At 42.9% G+C, this 15,181-nt stretch overlaps 2 protein-coding genes across 2 annotated transcripts; both read right to left on the reverse strand.

The window, feature by feature from the left end:
- Positions 1 to 1,699, reverse strand: LOC146607182 (E3 SUMO-protein ligase ZBED1-like). Its single transcript, XM_085347819.1, has 2 exons — positions 627 to 1,699; positions 1 to 379 (listed from the first exon to the last, which is right to left on the reverse strand). Exons 1-2 carry the CDS (start codon positions 1,697 to 1,699, stop codon positions 1 to 3), a joined length of 1,452 nt encoding a protein of 483 aa, XP_085203945.1.
- Positions 1,700 to 8,037: 6,338 nt separating this feature from the next.
- LOC146607183 (E3 SUMO-protein ligase ZBED1-like) lies at positions 8,038 to 9,754 on the reverse strand. The gene is made up of 2 exons (XM_085347820.1): positions 8,682 to 9,754; positions 8,038 to 8,416 (listed from the first exon to the last, which is right to left on the reverse strand). The coding sequence occupies exons 1-2, from the start codon at positions 9,752 to 9,754 to the stop codon at positions 8,038 to 8,040; spliced, it is 1,452 nt and encodes a 483-aa protein (XP_085203946.1).
- Between the last annotated feature and the right edge of the window lie 5,427 nt (positions 9,755 to 15,181).

Raw genomic sequence — 15,181 nt, forward strand, 5'->3', positions numbered from 1 at the left:
TCACACTGCAGATATCAGGGCAAAGCACAGTGGGGGGGTTGCAGTCTTCTTGGCTGGACCTTCTTCTGCAGTGTGTGATCTTCTAGGAGAGTCTTCATGCAGCATGCCTGCCAGTGTGGTCCACACTGCTTCTCTGTCAGTCTTGGGCACACTGCGTAGGTCTTTAAAACGTGGGTCCAGTGCAGTTGCGATCTGGAGCCATGCATAGTTGGTATGTTCCTGGCGGGAAGCAAGGTCTTCCTTAAACTTCTCTTTAAACCTCACCACATATGCAGGGTCCTCATCAGTTACTTCCATGACACGGCGCAGGTGGCAGAAGGCTGGTAGAACTACAGAGCAGGAGACGTAGGCCTCTCCTCCCAGCAGTTCAGTCACATATCTGCAGTGGAATACACACACACACACACACACACACACACACACACACACACACACACACACACACACACAGCGAGAGATAAGACAGCAAATTAAAAAAAGCTTTTTAATACTAGGTAATATTAATAAAATATTTGATTTCATTTATTTTTTAAATAAGACATTTTCATAATAACAAAACTGATTTAAGATGTATGTTTGATACATTTAATCTAAACCTACAATTATGGTCACAATGACAGGCTCACCTGCAGGGCTCTAGAAGTGTCTCCAGTCTCTGGAGTTTGTCCCACTCTGGAGGCGTCAGGAGGACAAGTTTATGCTTTTGTTTATCCAGAGTCGCGGTTACTGCAGTTTGGTTGCGGATCAAGCGCTTCACCATCTCCAGCGTGGAGTTCCAGCGCGTAGGCACGTCCTGGGCCAACGGCTCCTGCTTGCGCCCCAGTGACACCTGCTCTGCGTTCAGCTCTGCTGTGTTTGCTGGGCTGTGCTTAAAATGGCCAACAATTTTGCGGCATTTGGCCAGCGCAGTGACAAAGCCACTGTCTGCGAGACTCACTGTGATGCATCTCTGTAGAATGTGCGCGGTACACGGCATGTGATTGAATGGCATGATGCGAGCCGCGGCGATCATATTGCGCGCACTGTCCGTGCCTACTGTTGTCACCTTCTCCTCAATTCTCCACCTGCGAGCAACAGTCTGGAACTGCTCTGCACAAGCCTCCGCAAAGTGCCGCTCTTCCGTTTTCATTATAGTCAGCGCAAAGGATGTCAGACCCCAGGCTTCAGTGATTAAATGCGCAGTAACTCCCAGGTAATTGTCATTACTCAATGATGTCCAGTGGTCTCCTGTCAGAGCCACGCATTCTGTGTGAACTAAAGCCTCTTCTTTTTTCTTTTTCTCCGTTTCATACAGTTCGTGGATTCGAATTGTTATTGTGCTTCTCGCTGGGGGCTTGTAGGACGCGTCCTGAGATGCAACCTTTAAAACATCCGCAAAGCCCTTGTCCTCCACAATGCTTAGCGGTCTGCAGTCCTTTGCTATCCATTTGGCTATATTGTCGGTCAGTTTGTCCAAAGAAGACTTACCGAGTGGCCTGCGTTCACTAAGAGTGGTCTGACGCAGGCCGGGTGAAGCTGCTGCCCCGACAAACGCGTGTTTGGCATTAAGGTGGTATTTTAAGGTCGAATTTGAACGGTGAAATTGAAACTCTTTACTACAGTGAGTGCAAATTACAACGCGTTTGTTTATTGTCCCATCTATGTTCTTCTTGTATTTAAATTCCCCATCCAGAAGGCCATCCGCTTCCTGCTTCTCCATTTTCAGTGGCGCGGTAAACAAATCAAGTGGAATTATGGGAGCGACTTATCTGCGTGTTGCGCTAAATAGTTAAATATTCTAACGTAATTAATTCCAAAATTTAATTATCGCAATTAACGCGTTAATTTCGACAGCTATAAATATAATATAATATAATATAATATAATATAATATAATATAATATAATATATCATGTTGCTATTTAATGTTTTTTGTTCGTGTTGCAGCTGCTCTGTGAGCCAAGCTTTCGTTGTCTAAATTCAATGGCAATATATCTCTGCACCACACGATGGCGATAGATTCTCACAGACAGTCTGTGCTCTGCTTCCGCCACCAGTCATCTTTAAATCTTTTTTTTAATTCAATGAAACCTTTATTTAACTGTCCATCTCGCGGCATTACTTAAAAAAAATCATATTTAAATACAAAGAAGATTAAATACATGAACGACAGTAAATTGATAAAATAAGAGCAAATAAATATATTTACAAATGATAGCAACATCAATGGAATAAAAGCATGAACAGCAGCAGAAGGAGAAAGAGGCCTGTATCTACATTATTACTCTGGCAGCTCTCAGTCTCCATACAGACAGGACACGTTGCAGCGTAATTGCAGACAGGTGCGTGGGCCTGAGCTCCGCCCAGGCAGAATGACGAGTGGAAGAAAGCAGCAACACAATAAACATATGTAGCCTTGCGGAGCCGGCCGGGCAGACACCGAGACAGAGTGCAACGATTTTATACGTGACAACATACACAAAAAAACACACACAACAAAAATCAGAATGTGTTTGTGATTTGGATTTTTATTTAAAGGTGAAACCTTTTTTCTTTTCTTGTTTTGCCAGATTAGACATTTTGATTCATTTCATTTAGTTTTTTTGTTTTACTTTGATGCTATAATAGATGTTTTTAAAATGTAGTCATATTTAATACTATATTGCATCATGGCAAAACAACAGTCTCCTCAAGCTGCTTTATACTGTAAGGTAAAAACACTACAGTAAAAGCCAGAAAACCCCAACAATCCAATGATCCCCTTTGAGCAAGCACTGGGCGACAGTGGGGAGGAAAAACTCCCTTTAGGAAGAAACCTCCGGCAGAACCAGGCTCAAGAAGGGGCGGCCATCTGCTGCGACCGGTTGGGGGTGGGTGGGCAATCTCAGTCCACGAGGGCCGGTGTCCCTGCAGGTTTTAGATGTGTCCTCGAACCAACACAGCTGATTTAAACGGCTAAATTAGCTCCTCAACATGTCCTGAAGTTCTCCAGAGGCCTGGTAACGAACTAATCATGTGATTCAGGTGTGTTGAGCCAAGGTGAGATCTAAAACCTGCAGGGACACCGGCCCTCGTGGACTGAGAATGCCCACCCATGATATAGGGAGACAAGATGAAGTATACTTCTAATGGCCTATTTTAGCAGTTAATTTTTAACAATCAACTGGTGGTAATCCATCATCAGAATTGAGGAAAGGTGGTGTTGATGGAGACTCTACAGGAGGATTCACTGGGGAAGCCATACCTGCACTTCTGCCAGGGTGTCTTGGACGTACCTGAATAAATGTAGTTTTCCCTGGAAGTGGACGAGGATTAATCTGAGACGGAGTCTCCTCAGAACATCTCCCCATCATGCTTCTATGGTCCAACGATGCCAGCTTTTGTCCTTTCTGTTTTTCTAATTTAAGCTGGAGTTGAGCGTCTTTCACTCTAGATTTTAGATGACCTATCTCTTTTTCTTCATTGGCAGCCTTTTGGATAATCTGGTTCACTGGTCCAATGAGCTCCTCTCTTTGTCGGAATAAAGCGTACTCGGAAGACTTTACCATGTCATTGTACTGCTTTTTAAATGATTCCAGCTCCCGTGTTTTAGCTAGTAAAGCTGCATCTAGATCCTTGCATCTGATACGTAGACAGTTCAGCTGTTTTTCAAGAAACTCCGTTGTTCCAACAAAGGGGGTGCCTTCCACTCCGTCTACGTATTTCTTTTTCAAGTAGTGGAACATATCCCTAAATTCCACCTTTTCTTTTCCTCTCAAGTGACCTTCATGTGGAAATGCCTTTTCAAAGGACAAAACGCACTGGCACAATTCCTCTTGGAAGTAGCGCTCTTTCTTCTCCAGCCAATTCACTTTGGATATAAATCTTTCCCGTTGCTTTTTTGTGGAGCGCAGTTTCTCTTCCAGCGCCACCTTTTCAGCCAGTGCCTGATTGTGTGCCGCTTTTACTTTGTGCCGGTCCACTGCTGTCTTTCTGTGGTTTTCCTGCTCTGTGCTTAGGGCCTTTTTGACGTCTTCAATTTTCTTTTTCAAAGAATCAACTTCGTCTTCAAGCATAGCCTTCATTTTCTTTTCCAAGGCCAGAGCTCTAATATTACTCTGGCATTTCTGCTTGATCGCCATATTCTGGGCCTTTTGGTCGTCTATCACTTTGCCCATTTGACCTTTCTCCTCTGTTAATTCTTTCATGTTTTTAACCATAAATTCATTTTCGTCTTGTAACTGTGTATTATGCCACAAAACACCGTCAATCCAACACTGCGAGGATTGACGTTCTTCCTCGCGTTCCTTAACCGCATTGACGGTCACACCTCTACTATTTTTTACTGCCGTCTGCAGCTTTTCTATTTTGGAGTCATACATGTTGATCACCTCTTCTAACTTCCTGTCTGCAGCATTTGCTTTGTTTTCCAGTTTTTTAGTATTTTCCTGGTAAAACTGCTGCATCTTATTTTTTTCCTCTTTGTGGCGTTTCAATAATAATTCAACAACTTGGCTGTTGTGAAATTGCTGACGTGCCACCTTTTCTTTCTCTGTTTCCAGCAGTCCTTGCAGGACTTGGACTTCGTCCTCGTGTTTTTCTTTAAGCTCAGCCAGAGTTTTCTCCGTCTCTGCGCGGAACTTTACCAGAGCTTCGTGGTCATCTTTTATCGAGTCCAACCTGTCTGCGATGTTTGTCCTGTCATCCAAGACCGAACCCAGCAGCTTATTATTCTGCAAAAGTTCATTGTTTTCTTTTGTTAGATCCTCGATCCGTTTCTTATTGACTGTATGCAGGTTTTTGAAGTAGTCAAGCTCAGTTTTGAGCTTTTCAACCTCGTCGATCATTGGCTGCAGTCTTTGCTCGAACTGTCTGGCATATGTTTCTTTTTCTTTTTCACTTTTTTTAACCATTGTTTTCGAGAAATTAACATTTCTGTCTTTGTTAGCTTTCGAACTCATTTCTGCTTTTTTATGTGCTGTATCACTCCAACAAAACGATAGCTTAATGAATTCCCTTTGACAGCTGTCCTCTATTTATAGACTTGAACATCAAAGGATGAAAGGACTGTCACTATGACATCACCACGTTCTGTGACGTAACAGGGCTTTGGAGCGTGATGTCACGGGGGTGGGCGTGGAAAGGATTTTGGGGGTCTAAACAAAGCGTGTCTTTTTTTTAAAACTTTATTTAACAAACAATGAGTATACAACATACGAACAGATGAAGTATACAACAGAACATGAACACAAAAAGCCAAGGGTGAAAGAAAAAGGTAACAATTATAAGAATACACGCAAAAATTCACATACATATATTGTTGTGAGAGCCTTTTTGTTGGTGCAGTCTGATATTGATTGTATGTGCATGTGCACATCCTTAAAATAATGACAGAAATATGGTGTTTTGTTAGTAAACTTACATTTATGGATAAAAAATTTAGCTAAAAGTATTAAGAAATTTATCATAAAAAACATTTCTCATACTTCTTGGGGAACTTAAAGAAACAGAATAAAACATTTTCCCATCGTAAAGAAAACTCCCTTAAAATATGGACAATAACAAAGCTGCTAAATTCCTTCCAGAATCTCTGTGTAAAAGAACAGTACCAAAAAAGATGTGTCACCGTTTCTGGATGATCCCCACAGAAAGTACAATTAGTATTTATGTCCCTTTTAAATTTGACCATGTAGTGACTGGCTGGATAACATGTATGTCGAATTTTAAAAGAGACTTCTTTCACCTTATTTACAATCAAATATTTATGGGGGACCATCCAGACTGTCTTCCGCTTGATATCTGGAACACTGATTGGAAAATTATATAGTGCAATAAAGTCGTTGTAAGTAAGTAGTTGTCCCTCTTTACTAACCAGCTGAGCCACCAATAGGATCCCATTTTGGAGCCAAGTTTCCAGGAAAAGTGATTTATTTTTCTATAAAATATCTCTGTTGTTCCAGATAAGGTATTTGTGAGGTGAGAAGTTGTGTTTATAAATGAGGGTCCACGCTAAGAGGACCTGCTTATGGAAGGATGAAAGCTTTACAGGGACTTTCTCAACATTGTAATTACAATTTCAAATAAAAGTAAAGCCACCAAAACGAGAGAAAATGTGGTATGGTATAAAGTTCCAGATAGAGGTAGGGTTTTAAGAAAATGTTTGGCCCAATTAATTTTGAAAGTGTTATTTAAAGTAGAAAAGTCTAAGACGTTAAGCCCACCTGATTCGTACTTATTCATCACAACAGTTTTTCTAATATAGTGCGTACGGTTTTTCCATATAAAATTAAAGAGCATACGGTCAATATCTTTACTACTTTTCTTATCCAGATGTAAGGAGAGAGCAGCATATGTTCATCGGGATATCCCTTCAGCTTTAGTAATTAACACTCTACCTTTCAAAGACAAGTCCCTTGTTCCAAGATGGCGCCGCCGCGTATGGATGCCCCGGTGCTTCAGTGCGTTACTTCTGTTTTGTTTTTGTGCATAACTTCTGTGTCTGGGCACTCCTCTGGATATTCTTACACTAGAGAAGAGCTTCTTAACTACAGGACTACAACACCTGTGGATTTACTTCCAATATTTGTCGCATCTGCGGCAGATTTACTGCAGACTCTGATCAGGAAAGTGAGACGCCGAAAGCGAGGAAAGCGAGCCGGCGCACTCGTGCGTCTGAGGAGACGCGGACTGCGAACTGCTCTTCCTGGGATCTTCCTTTCCAACGTACGCTCACTCAGGAATGAGATGGACGAGCTGGCCCTGATGAGAAGCATGAACAGAGACGTTGCCTCCTCCTGTGTCTTGTGTTTTACGGAGTCGTGGCTCTGTGAGGACATCCCGGACAGCGCGCTCAAGCTGGAGGGCTTTCATCTGCTGCGCGCGGACCGGCAGGCCTCTCTCTCTGGTAAGACCACAGGTGGACGTGTCTGCTTCTACATTAATAGTGGCTGGTGCACAGATGTAACAGTGATTGCTCAGCACTGCTCTTCCTCTCTGGAATACCTTTTTATTCACTGCAAACCGTTTTATTCTCCGCGGGAGTTTGCTTCATTCATCTTGGCCGCTGTTTACATCCCGCCAGATGCGGATGCGCAGGCAGCTCAGTGCGCACTCGCGGAGCAGATACTGCACATGGAGCGGACATTCCCGGACTCTCTCATCATTGCTCTTGGGGACTTTTACAACACCCCCCTCCTCACCCCACACAAAAGAGGATTTCACACCACCTCCTCCCACCACAACCCTTCATATTCATGAAGCAGATGCGAGGAAGCAGTTTAAGAGTCTGAATGCTCGGAAAGCTCCCGGCCCAGACGGTGTGTCTCGTCTACTGGACGCAGCCGGAGGGTTCACTTGGTTGTTTGCTCTCAATAGAAGCTGAGCGCGTCTCCGTGTCTGTGCTGGTAAACGATACTGAGTCCCAGTGCTCAGTAAACTGTACACCTGACCGTTATTCTCCCACTGAATCCGGTGTGTCCACGGTCCAACACGTGCTCAACACGATGGTGCTGACCGGTGCCCAAACACACCAGAACACCAAATAAGTAAAATAACACAAACACGAACTTCTCCATGGCTCGTCGGGATGGCAACTGCTCCAAAAGTGACACATGAAATAGGCTGACATTTGAGTTTGACACGGGAGGTGAGGGGGTGTTTTGAATATGCTTGACTCCGTCACGAGGTTGCGCACAGCATCACCGGCAAGGGGGCTTGGTTTGAGAGGTTTTTGGCATCTGTGATGTGATTTACAACCATCCACCCATGTACAGCAAGAAGCCGCACTCACAACCGTGGGCATCAGCAAGTTGGTGAAATTTAAACAAAACAAAACAGCATTCCATCTGAAACTCTCTTATTGTACCCAAAATACAAATTTTAGTGATTACATGTGGCTTCATTAATTATGTTCAAACGGATGAATACATAACGCAAGTAATAACTTTATGATCAGTCAGTGAATGAAGGAGCTCAAGAGTGCAAATATAGTTGCAATAAAGTGACAAATATGCCCTTTTATGTCAAACAAAGACCGAAATAAGTGGCATCAGTGTGAGGATGAGAATGAGCGATCCAACCTCACACTGCAGATATCAGGGCAAAGCACAGTGGGGGGGTTGCAGTCTTCTTGGCTGGACCTTCTTCTGCAGTGTGTGATCTTCTAGGAGAGTCTTCATGCAGCATGCCTGCCAGTGTGGTCCACACTGCTTCTCTGTCAGTCTTGGGCACACTGCGTAGGTCTTTAAAACGTGGGTCCAGTGCAGTTGCGATCTGGAGCCATGCATAGTTGGTATGTTCCTGGCGGGAAGCAAGGTCTTCCTTAAACTTCTCTTTAAACCTCACCACATATGCAGGGTCCTCATCAGTTACTTCCATGACACGGCGCAGGTGGCAGAAGGCTGGTAGAACTACAGAGCAGGAGACGTAGGCCTCTCCTCCCAGCAGTTCAGTCACATATCTGCAGTGGAATACACACACACACACACACACACACACACACACACACACACACACACACACACACACACACACACACACACACACACAGCGAGAGATAAGACAGCAAATTAAAAAAAGCTTTTTAATACTAGGTAATATTAATAAAATATTTGATTTCATTTATTTTTTAAATAAGACATTTTCATAATAACAAAACTGATTTAAGATGTATGTTTGATACATTTAATCTAAACCTACAATTATGGTCACAATGACAGGCTCACCTGCAGGGCTCTAGAAGTGTCTCCAGTCTCTGGAGTTTGTCCCACTCTGGAGGCGTCAGGAGGACAAGTTTATGCTTTTGTTTATCCAGAGTCGCGGTTACTGCAGTTTGGTTGCGGATCAAGCGCTTCACCATCTCCAGCGTGGAGTTCCAGCGCGTAGGCACGTCCTGGGCCAACGGCTCCTGCTTGCGCCCCAGTGACACCTGCTCTGCGTTCAGCTCTGCTGTGTTTGCTGGGCTGTGCTTAAAATGGCCAACAATTTTGCGGCATTTGGCCAGCGCAGTGACAAAGCCACTGTCTGCGAGACTCACTGTGATGCATCTCTGTAGAATGTGCGCGGTACACGGCATGTGATTGAATGGCATGATGCGAGCCGCGGCGATCATATTGCGCGCACTGTCCGTGCCTACTGTTGTCACCTTCTCCTCAATTCTCCACCTGCGAGCAACAGTCTGGAACTGCTCTGCACAAGCCTCCGCAAAGTGCCGCTCTTCCGTTTTCATTATAGTCAGCGCAAAGGATGTCAGACCCCAGGCTTCAGTGATTAAATGCGCAGTAACTCCCAGGTAATTGTCATTACTCAATGATGTCCAGTGGTCTCCTGTCAGAGCCACGCATTCTGTGTGAACTAAAGCCTCTTCTTTTTTCTTTTTCTCCGTTTCATACAGTTCGTGGATTCGAATTGTTATTGTGCTTCTCGCTGGGGGCTTGTAGGACGCGTCCTGAGATGCAACCTTTAAAACATCCGCAAAGCCCTTGTCCTCCACAATGCTTAGCGGTCTGCAGTCCTTTGCTATCCATTTGGCTATATTGTCGGTCAGTTTGTCCAAAGAAGACTTACCGAGTGGCCTGCGTTCACTAAGAGTGGTCTGACGCAGGCCGGGTGAAGCTGCTGCCCCGACAAACGCGTGTTTGGCATTAAGGTGGTATTTTAAGGTCGAATTTGAACGGTGAAATTGAAACTCTTTACTACAGTGAGTGCAAATTACAACGCGTTTGTTTATTGTCCCATCTATGTTCTTCTTGTATTTAAATTCCCCATCCAGAAGGCCATCCGCTTCCTGCTTCTCCATTTTCAGTGGCGCGGTAAACAAATCAAGTGGAATTATGGGAGCGACTTATCTGCGTGTTGCGCTAAATAGTTAAATATTCTAACGTAATTAATTCCAAAATTTAATTATCGCAATTAACGCGTTAATTTCGACAGCTATAAATATAATATAATATAATATAATATAATATAATATAATATAATATAATATAATATAATATATCATGTTGCTATTTAATGTTTTTTGTTCGTGTTGCAGCTGCTCTGTGAGCCAAGCTTTCGTTGTCTAAATTCAATGGCAATATATCTCTGCACCACACGATGGCGATAGATTCTCACAGACAGTCTGTGCTCTGCTTCCGCCACCAGTCATCTTTAAATCTTTTTTTTAATTCAATGAAACCTTTATTTAACTGTCCATCTCGCGGCATTACTTAAAAAAAATCATATTTAAATACAAAGAAGATTAAATACATGAACGACAGTAAATTGATAAAATAAGAGCAAATAAATATATTTACAAATGATAGCAACATCAATGGAATAAAAGCATGAACAGCAGCAGAAGGAGAAAGAGGCCTGTATCTACATTATTACTCTGGCAGCTCTCAGTCTCCATACAGACAGGACACGTTGCAGCGTAATTGCAGACAGGTGCGTGGGCCTGAGCTCCGCCCAGGCAGAATGACGAGTGGAAGAAAGCAGCAACACAATAAACATATGTAGCCTTGCGGAGCCGGCCGGGCAGACACCGAGACAGAGTGCAACGATTTTATACGTGACAACATACACAAAAAAACACACACAACAAAAATCAGAATGTGTTTGTGATTTGGATTTTTATTTAAAGGTGAAACCTTTTTTCTTTTCTTGTTTTGCCAGATTAGACATTTTGATTCATTTCATTTAGTTTTTTTGTTTTACTTTGATGCTATAATAGATGTTTTTAAAATGTAGTCATATTTAATACTATATTGCATCATGGCAAAACAACAGTCTCCTCAAGCTGCTTTATACTGTAAGGTAAAAACACTACAGTAAAAGCCAGAAAACCCCAACAATCCAATGATCCCCTTTGAGCAAGCACTGGGCGACAGTGGGGAGGAAAAACTCCCTTTAGGAAGAAACCTCCGGCAGAACCAGGCTCAAGAAGGGGCGGCCATCTGCTGCGACCGGTTGGGGGTGGGTGGGCAATCTCAGTCCACGAGGGCCGGTGTCCCTGCAGGTTTTAGATGTGTCCTCGAACCAACACAGCTGATTTAAACGGCTAAATTAGCTCCTCAACATGTCCTGAAGTTCTCCAGAGGCCTGGTAACGAACTAATCATGTGATTCAGGTGTGTTGAGCCAAGGTGAGATCTAAAACCTGCAGGGACACCGGCCCTCGTGGACTGAGAATGCCCACCCATGATATAGGGAGACAAGATGAAGTATACTTCTAATGGCCTATTTTAGCAGTTAATTTTTAACAATCAACTGGTGGTAATCCATCATCAGAATTGAGGAAAGGTGGTGTTGATGGAGACTCTACAGGAGGATTCACTGGGGAAGCCATACCTGCACTTCTGCCAGGGTGTCTTGGACGTACCTGAATAAATGTAGTTTTCCCTGGAAGTGGACGAGGATTAATCTGAGACGGAGTCTCCTCAGAACATCTCCCCATCATGCTTCTATGGTCCAACGATGCCAGCTTTTGTCCTTTCTGTTTTTCTAATTTAAGCTGGAGTTGAGCGTCTTTCACTCTAGATTTTAGATGACCTATCTCTTTTTCTTCATTGGCAGCCTTTTGGATAATCTGGTTCACTGGTCCAATGAGCTCCTCTCTTTGTCGGAATAAAGCGTACTCGGAAGACTTTACCATGTCATTGTACTGCTTTTTAAATGATTCCAGCTCCCGTGTTTTAGCTAGTAAAGCTGCATCTAGATCCTTGCATCTGATACGTAGACAGTTCAGCTGTTTTTCAAGAAACTCCGTTGTTCCAACAAAGGGGGTGCCTTCCACTCCGTCTACGTATTTATTTTTCAAGTAGTGGAACATATCCCTAAATTCCACCTTTTCTTTTCCTCTCAAGTGACCTTCATGTGGAAATGCCTTTTCAAAGGACAAAACGCACTGGCACAATTCCTCTTGGAAGTAGCGCTCTTTCTTCTCCAGCCAATTCACTTTGGATATAAATCTTTCCCGTTGCTTTTTTGTGGAGCGCAGTTTCTCTTCCAGCGCCACCTTTTCAGCCAGTGCCTGATTGTGTGCCGCTTTTACTTTGTGCCGGTCCACTGCTGTCTTTCTGTGGTTTTCCTGCTCTGTGCTTAGGGCCTTTTTGACGTCTTCAATTTTCTTTTTCAAAGAATCAACTTCGTCTTCAAGCATAGCCTTCATTTTCTTTTCCAAGGCCAGAGCTCTAATATTACTCTGGCATTTCTGCTTGATCGCCATATTCTGGGCCTTTTGGTCGTCTATCACTTTGCCCATTTGACCTTTCTCCTCTGTTAATTCTTTCATGTTTTTAACCATAAATTCATTTTCGTCTTGTAACTGTGTATTATGCCACAAAACACCGTCAATCCAACACTGCGAGGATTGACGTTCTTCCTCGCGTTCCTTAACCGCATTGACGGTCACACCTCTACTATTTTTTACTGCCGTCTGCAGCTTTTCTATTTTGGAGTCATACATGTTGATCACCTCTTCTAACTTCCTGTCTGCAGCATTTGCTTTGTTTTCCAGTTTTTTAGTATTTTCCTGGTAAAACTGCTGCATCTTATTTTTTTCCTCTTTGTGGCGTTTCAATAATAATTCAACAACTTGGCTGTTGTGAAATTGCTGACGTGCCACCTTTTCTTTCTCTGTTTCCAGCAGTCCTTGCAGGACTTGGACTTCGTCCTCGTGTTTTTCTTTAAGCTCAGCCAGAGTTTTCTCCGTCTCTGCGCGGAACTTTACCAGAGCTTCGTGGTCATCTTTTATCGAGTCCAACCTGTCTGCGATGTTTGTCCTGTCATCCAAGACCGAACCCAGCAGCTTATTATTCTGCAAAAGTTCATTGTTTTCTTTTGTTAGATCCTCGATCCGTTTCTTATTGACTGTATGCAGGTTTTTGAAGTAGTCAAGCTCAGTTTTGAGCTTTTCAACCTCGTCGATCATTGGCTGCAGTCTTTGCTCGAACTGTCTGGCATATGTTTCTTTTTCTTTTTCACTTTTTTTAACCATTGTTTTCGAGAAATTAACATTTCTGTCTTTGTTAGCTTTCGAACTCATTTCTGCTTTTTTATGTGCTGTATCACTCCAACAAAACGATAGCTTAATGAATTCCCTTTGACAGCTGTCCTCTATTTATAGACTTGAACATCAAAGGATGAAAGGACTGTCACTATGACATCACCACGTTCTGTGACGTAACAGGGCTTTGGAGCGTGATGTCACGGGGGTGGGCGTGGAAAGGATTTTGGGGGTCTAAACAAAGCGTGTCTTTTTTTTAAAACTTTATTTAACAAACAATGAGTATACAACATACGAACAGATGAAGTATACAACAGAACATGAACACAAAAAGCCAAGGGTGAAAGAAAAAGGTAACAATTATAAGAATACACGCAAAAATTCACATACATATATTGTTGTGAGAGCCTTTTTGTTGGTGCAGTCTGATATTGATTGTATGTGCATGTGCACATCCTTAAAATAATGACAGAAATATGGTGTTTTGTTAGTAAACTTACATTTATGGATAAAAAATTTAGCTAAAAGTATTAAGAAATTTATCATAAAAAACATTTCTCATACTTCTTGGGGAACTTAAAGAAACAGAATAAAACATTTTCCCATCGTAAAGAAAACTCCCTTAAAATATGGACAATAACAAAGCTGCTAAATTCCTTCCAGAATCTCTGTGTAAAAGAACAGTACCAAAAAAGATGTGTCACCGTTTCTGGATGATCCCCACAGAAAGTACAATTAGTATTTATGTCCCTTTTAAATTTGACCATGTAGTGACTGGCTGGATAACATGTATGTCGAATTTTAAAAGAGACTTCTTTCACCTTATTTACAATCAAATATTTATGGGGGACCATCCAGACTGTCTTCCGCTTGATATCTGGAACACTGATTGGAAAATTATATAGTGCAATAAAGTCGTTGTAAGTAAGTAGTTGTCCCTCTTTACTAACCAGCTGAGCCACCAATAGGATCCCATTTTGGAGCCAAGTTTCCAGGAAAAGTGATTTATTTTTCTATAAAATATCTCTGTTGTTCCAGATAAGGTATTTGTGAGGTGAGAAGTTGTGTTTATAAATGAGGGTCCACGCTAAGAGGACCTGCTTATGGAAGGATGAAAGCTTTACAGGGACTTTCTCAACATTGTAATTACAATTTCAAATAAAAGTAAAGCCACCAAAACGAGAGAAAATGTGGTATGGTATAAAGTTCCAGATAGAGGTAGGGTTTTAAGAAAATGTTTGGCCCAATTAATTTTGAAAGTGTTATTTAAAGTAGAAAAGTCTAAGACGTTAAGCCCACCTGATTCGTACTTATTCATCACAACAGTTTTTCTAATATAGTGCGTACGGTTTTTCCATATAAAATTAAAGAGCATACGGTCAATATCTTTACTACTTTTCTTATCCAGATGTAAGGAGAGAGCAGCATATGTTCATCGGGATATCCCTTCAGCTTTAGTAATTAACACTCTACCTTTCAAAGACAAGTCCCTTGTTCCAAGATGGCGCCGCCGCGTATGGATGCCCCGGTGCTTCAGTGCGTTACTTCTGTTTTGTTTTTGTGCATAACTTCTGTGTCTGGGCACTCCTCTGGATATTCTTACACTAGAGAAGAGCTTCTTAACTACAGGACTACAACACCTGTGGATTTACTTCCAATATTTGTCGCATCTGCGGCAGATTTACTGCAGACTCTGATCAGGAAAGTGAGACGCCGAAAGCGAGGAAAGCGAGCCGGCGCACTCGTGCGTCTGAGGAGACGCGGACTGCGAACTGCTCTTCCTGGGATCTTCCTTTCCAACGTACGCTCACTCAGGAATGAGATGGACGAGCTGGCCCTGATGAGAAGCATGAACAGAGACGTTGCCTCCTCCTGTGTCTTGTGTTTTACGGAGTCGTGGCTCTGTGAGGACATCCCGGACAGCGCGCTCAAGCTGGAGGGCTTTCATCTGCTGCGCGCGGACCGGCAGGCCTCTCTCTCTGGTAAGACCACAGGTGGACGTGTCTGCTTCTACATTAATAGTGGCTGGTGCACAGATGTAACAGTGATTGCTCAGCACTGCTCTTCCTCTCTGGAATACCTTTTTATTCACTGCAAACCGTTTTATTCTCCGCGGGAGTTTGCTTCATTCATCTTGGCCGCTGTTTACATCCCGCCAGATGCGGATGCGCAGGCAGCTCAGTGCGCACTCGCGGAGCAGATACTGCACATGGAGCGGACATTCCCGGACTCTCTC

This window comes from Diplotaxodon limnothrissa, linkage group LG23, assembly GCF_057381915.1.
Source record: "Diplotaxodon limnothrissa isolate DT_005_m linkage group LG23, D_limnothrissa_male_GT1.1, whole genome shotgun sequence".
Classification (NCBI taxonomy): Eukaryota; Metazoa; Chordata; class Actinopteri; order Cichliformes; family Cichlidae; genus Diplotaxodon; species Diplotaxodon limnothrissa.

Excerpts from the sequence above, each read along its gene's own strand:
- LOC146607182 (XM_085347819.1), bottom strand. The coding sequence starts at position 1,699 with ATGGAGAAGCAGGAAGCGGATGGCCTTCTGGATGGGGAATTTAAATAC. Across the intron at positions 380-626 it reads ACACTTCTAGAGCCCTGCAG|ATATGTGACTGAACTGCTGG; the intron begins GTGAGCCTGTCA and ends ATTCCACTGCAG.
- LOC146607183 (XM_085347820.1), bottom strand. The coding sequence starts at position 9,754 with ATGGAGAAGCAGGAAGCGGATGGCCTTCTGGATGGGGAATTTAAATAC. Across the intron at positions 8,417-8,681 it reads ACACTTCTAGAGCCCTGCAG|ATATGTGACTGAACTGCTGG; the intron begins GTGAGCCTGTCA and ends ATTCCACTGCAG.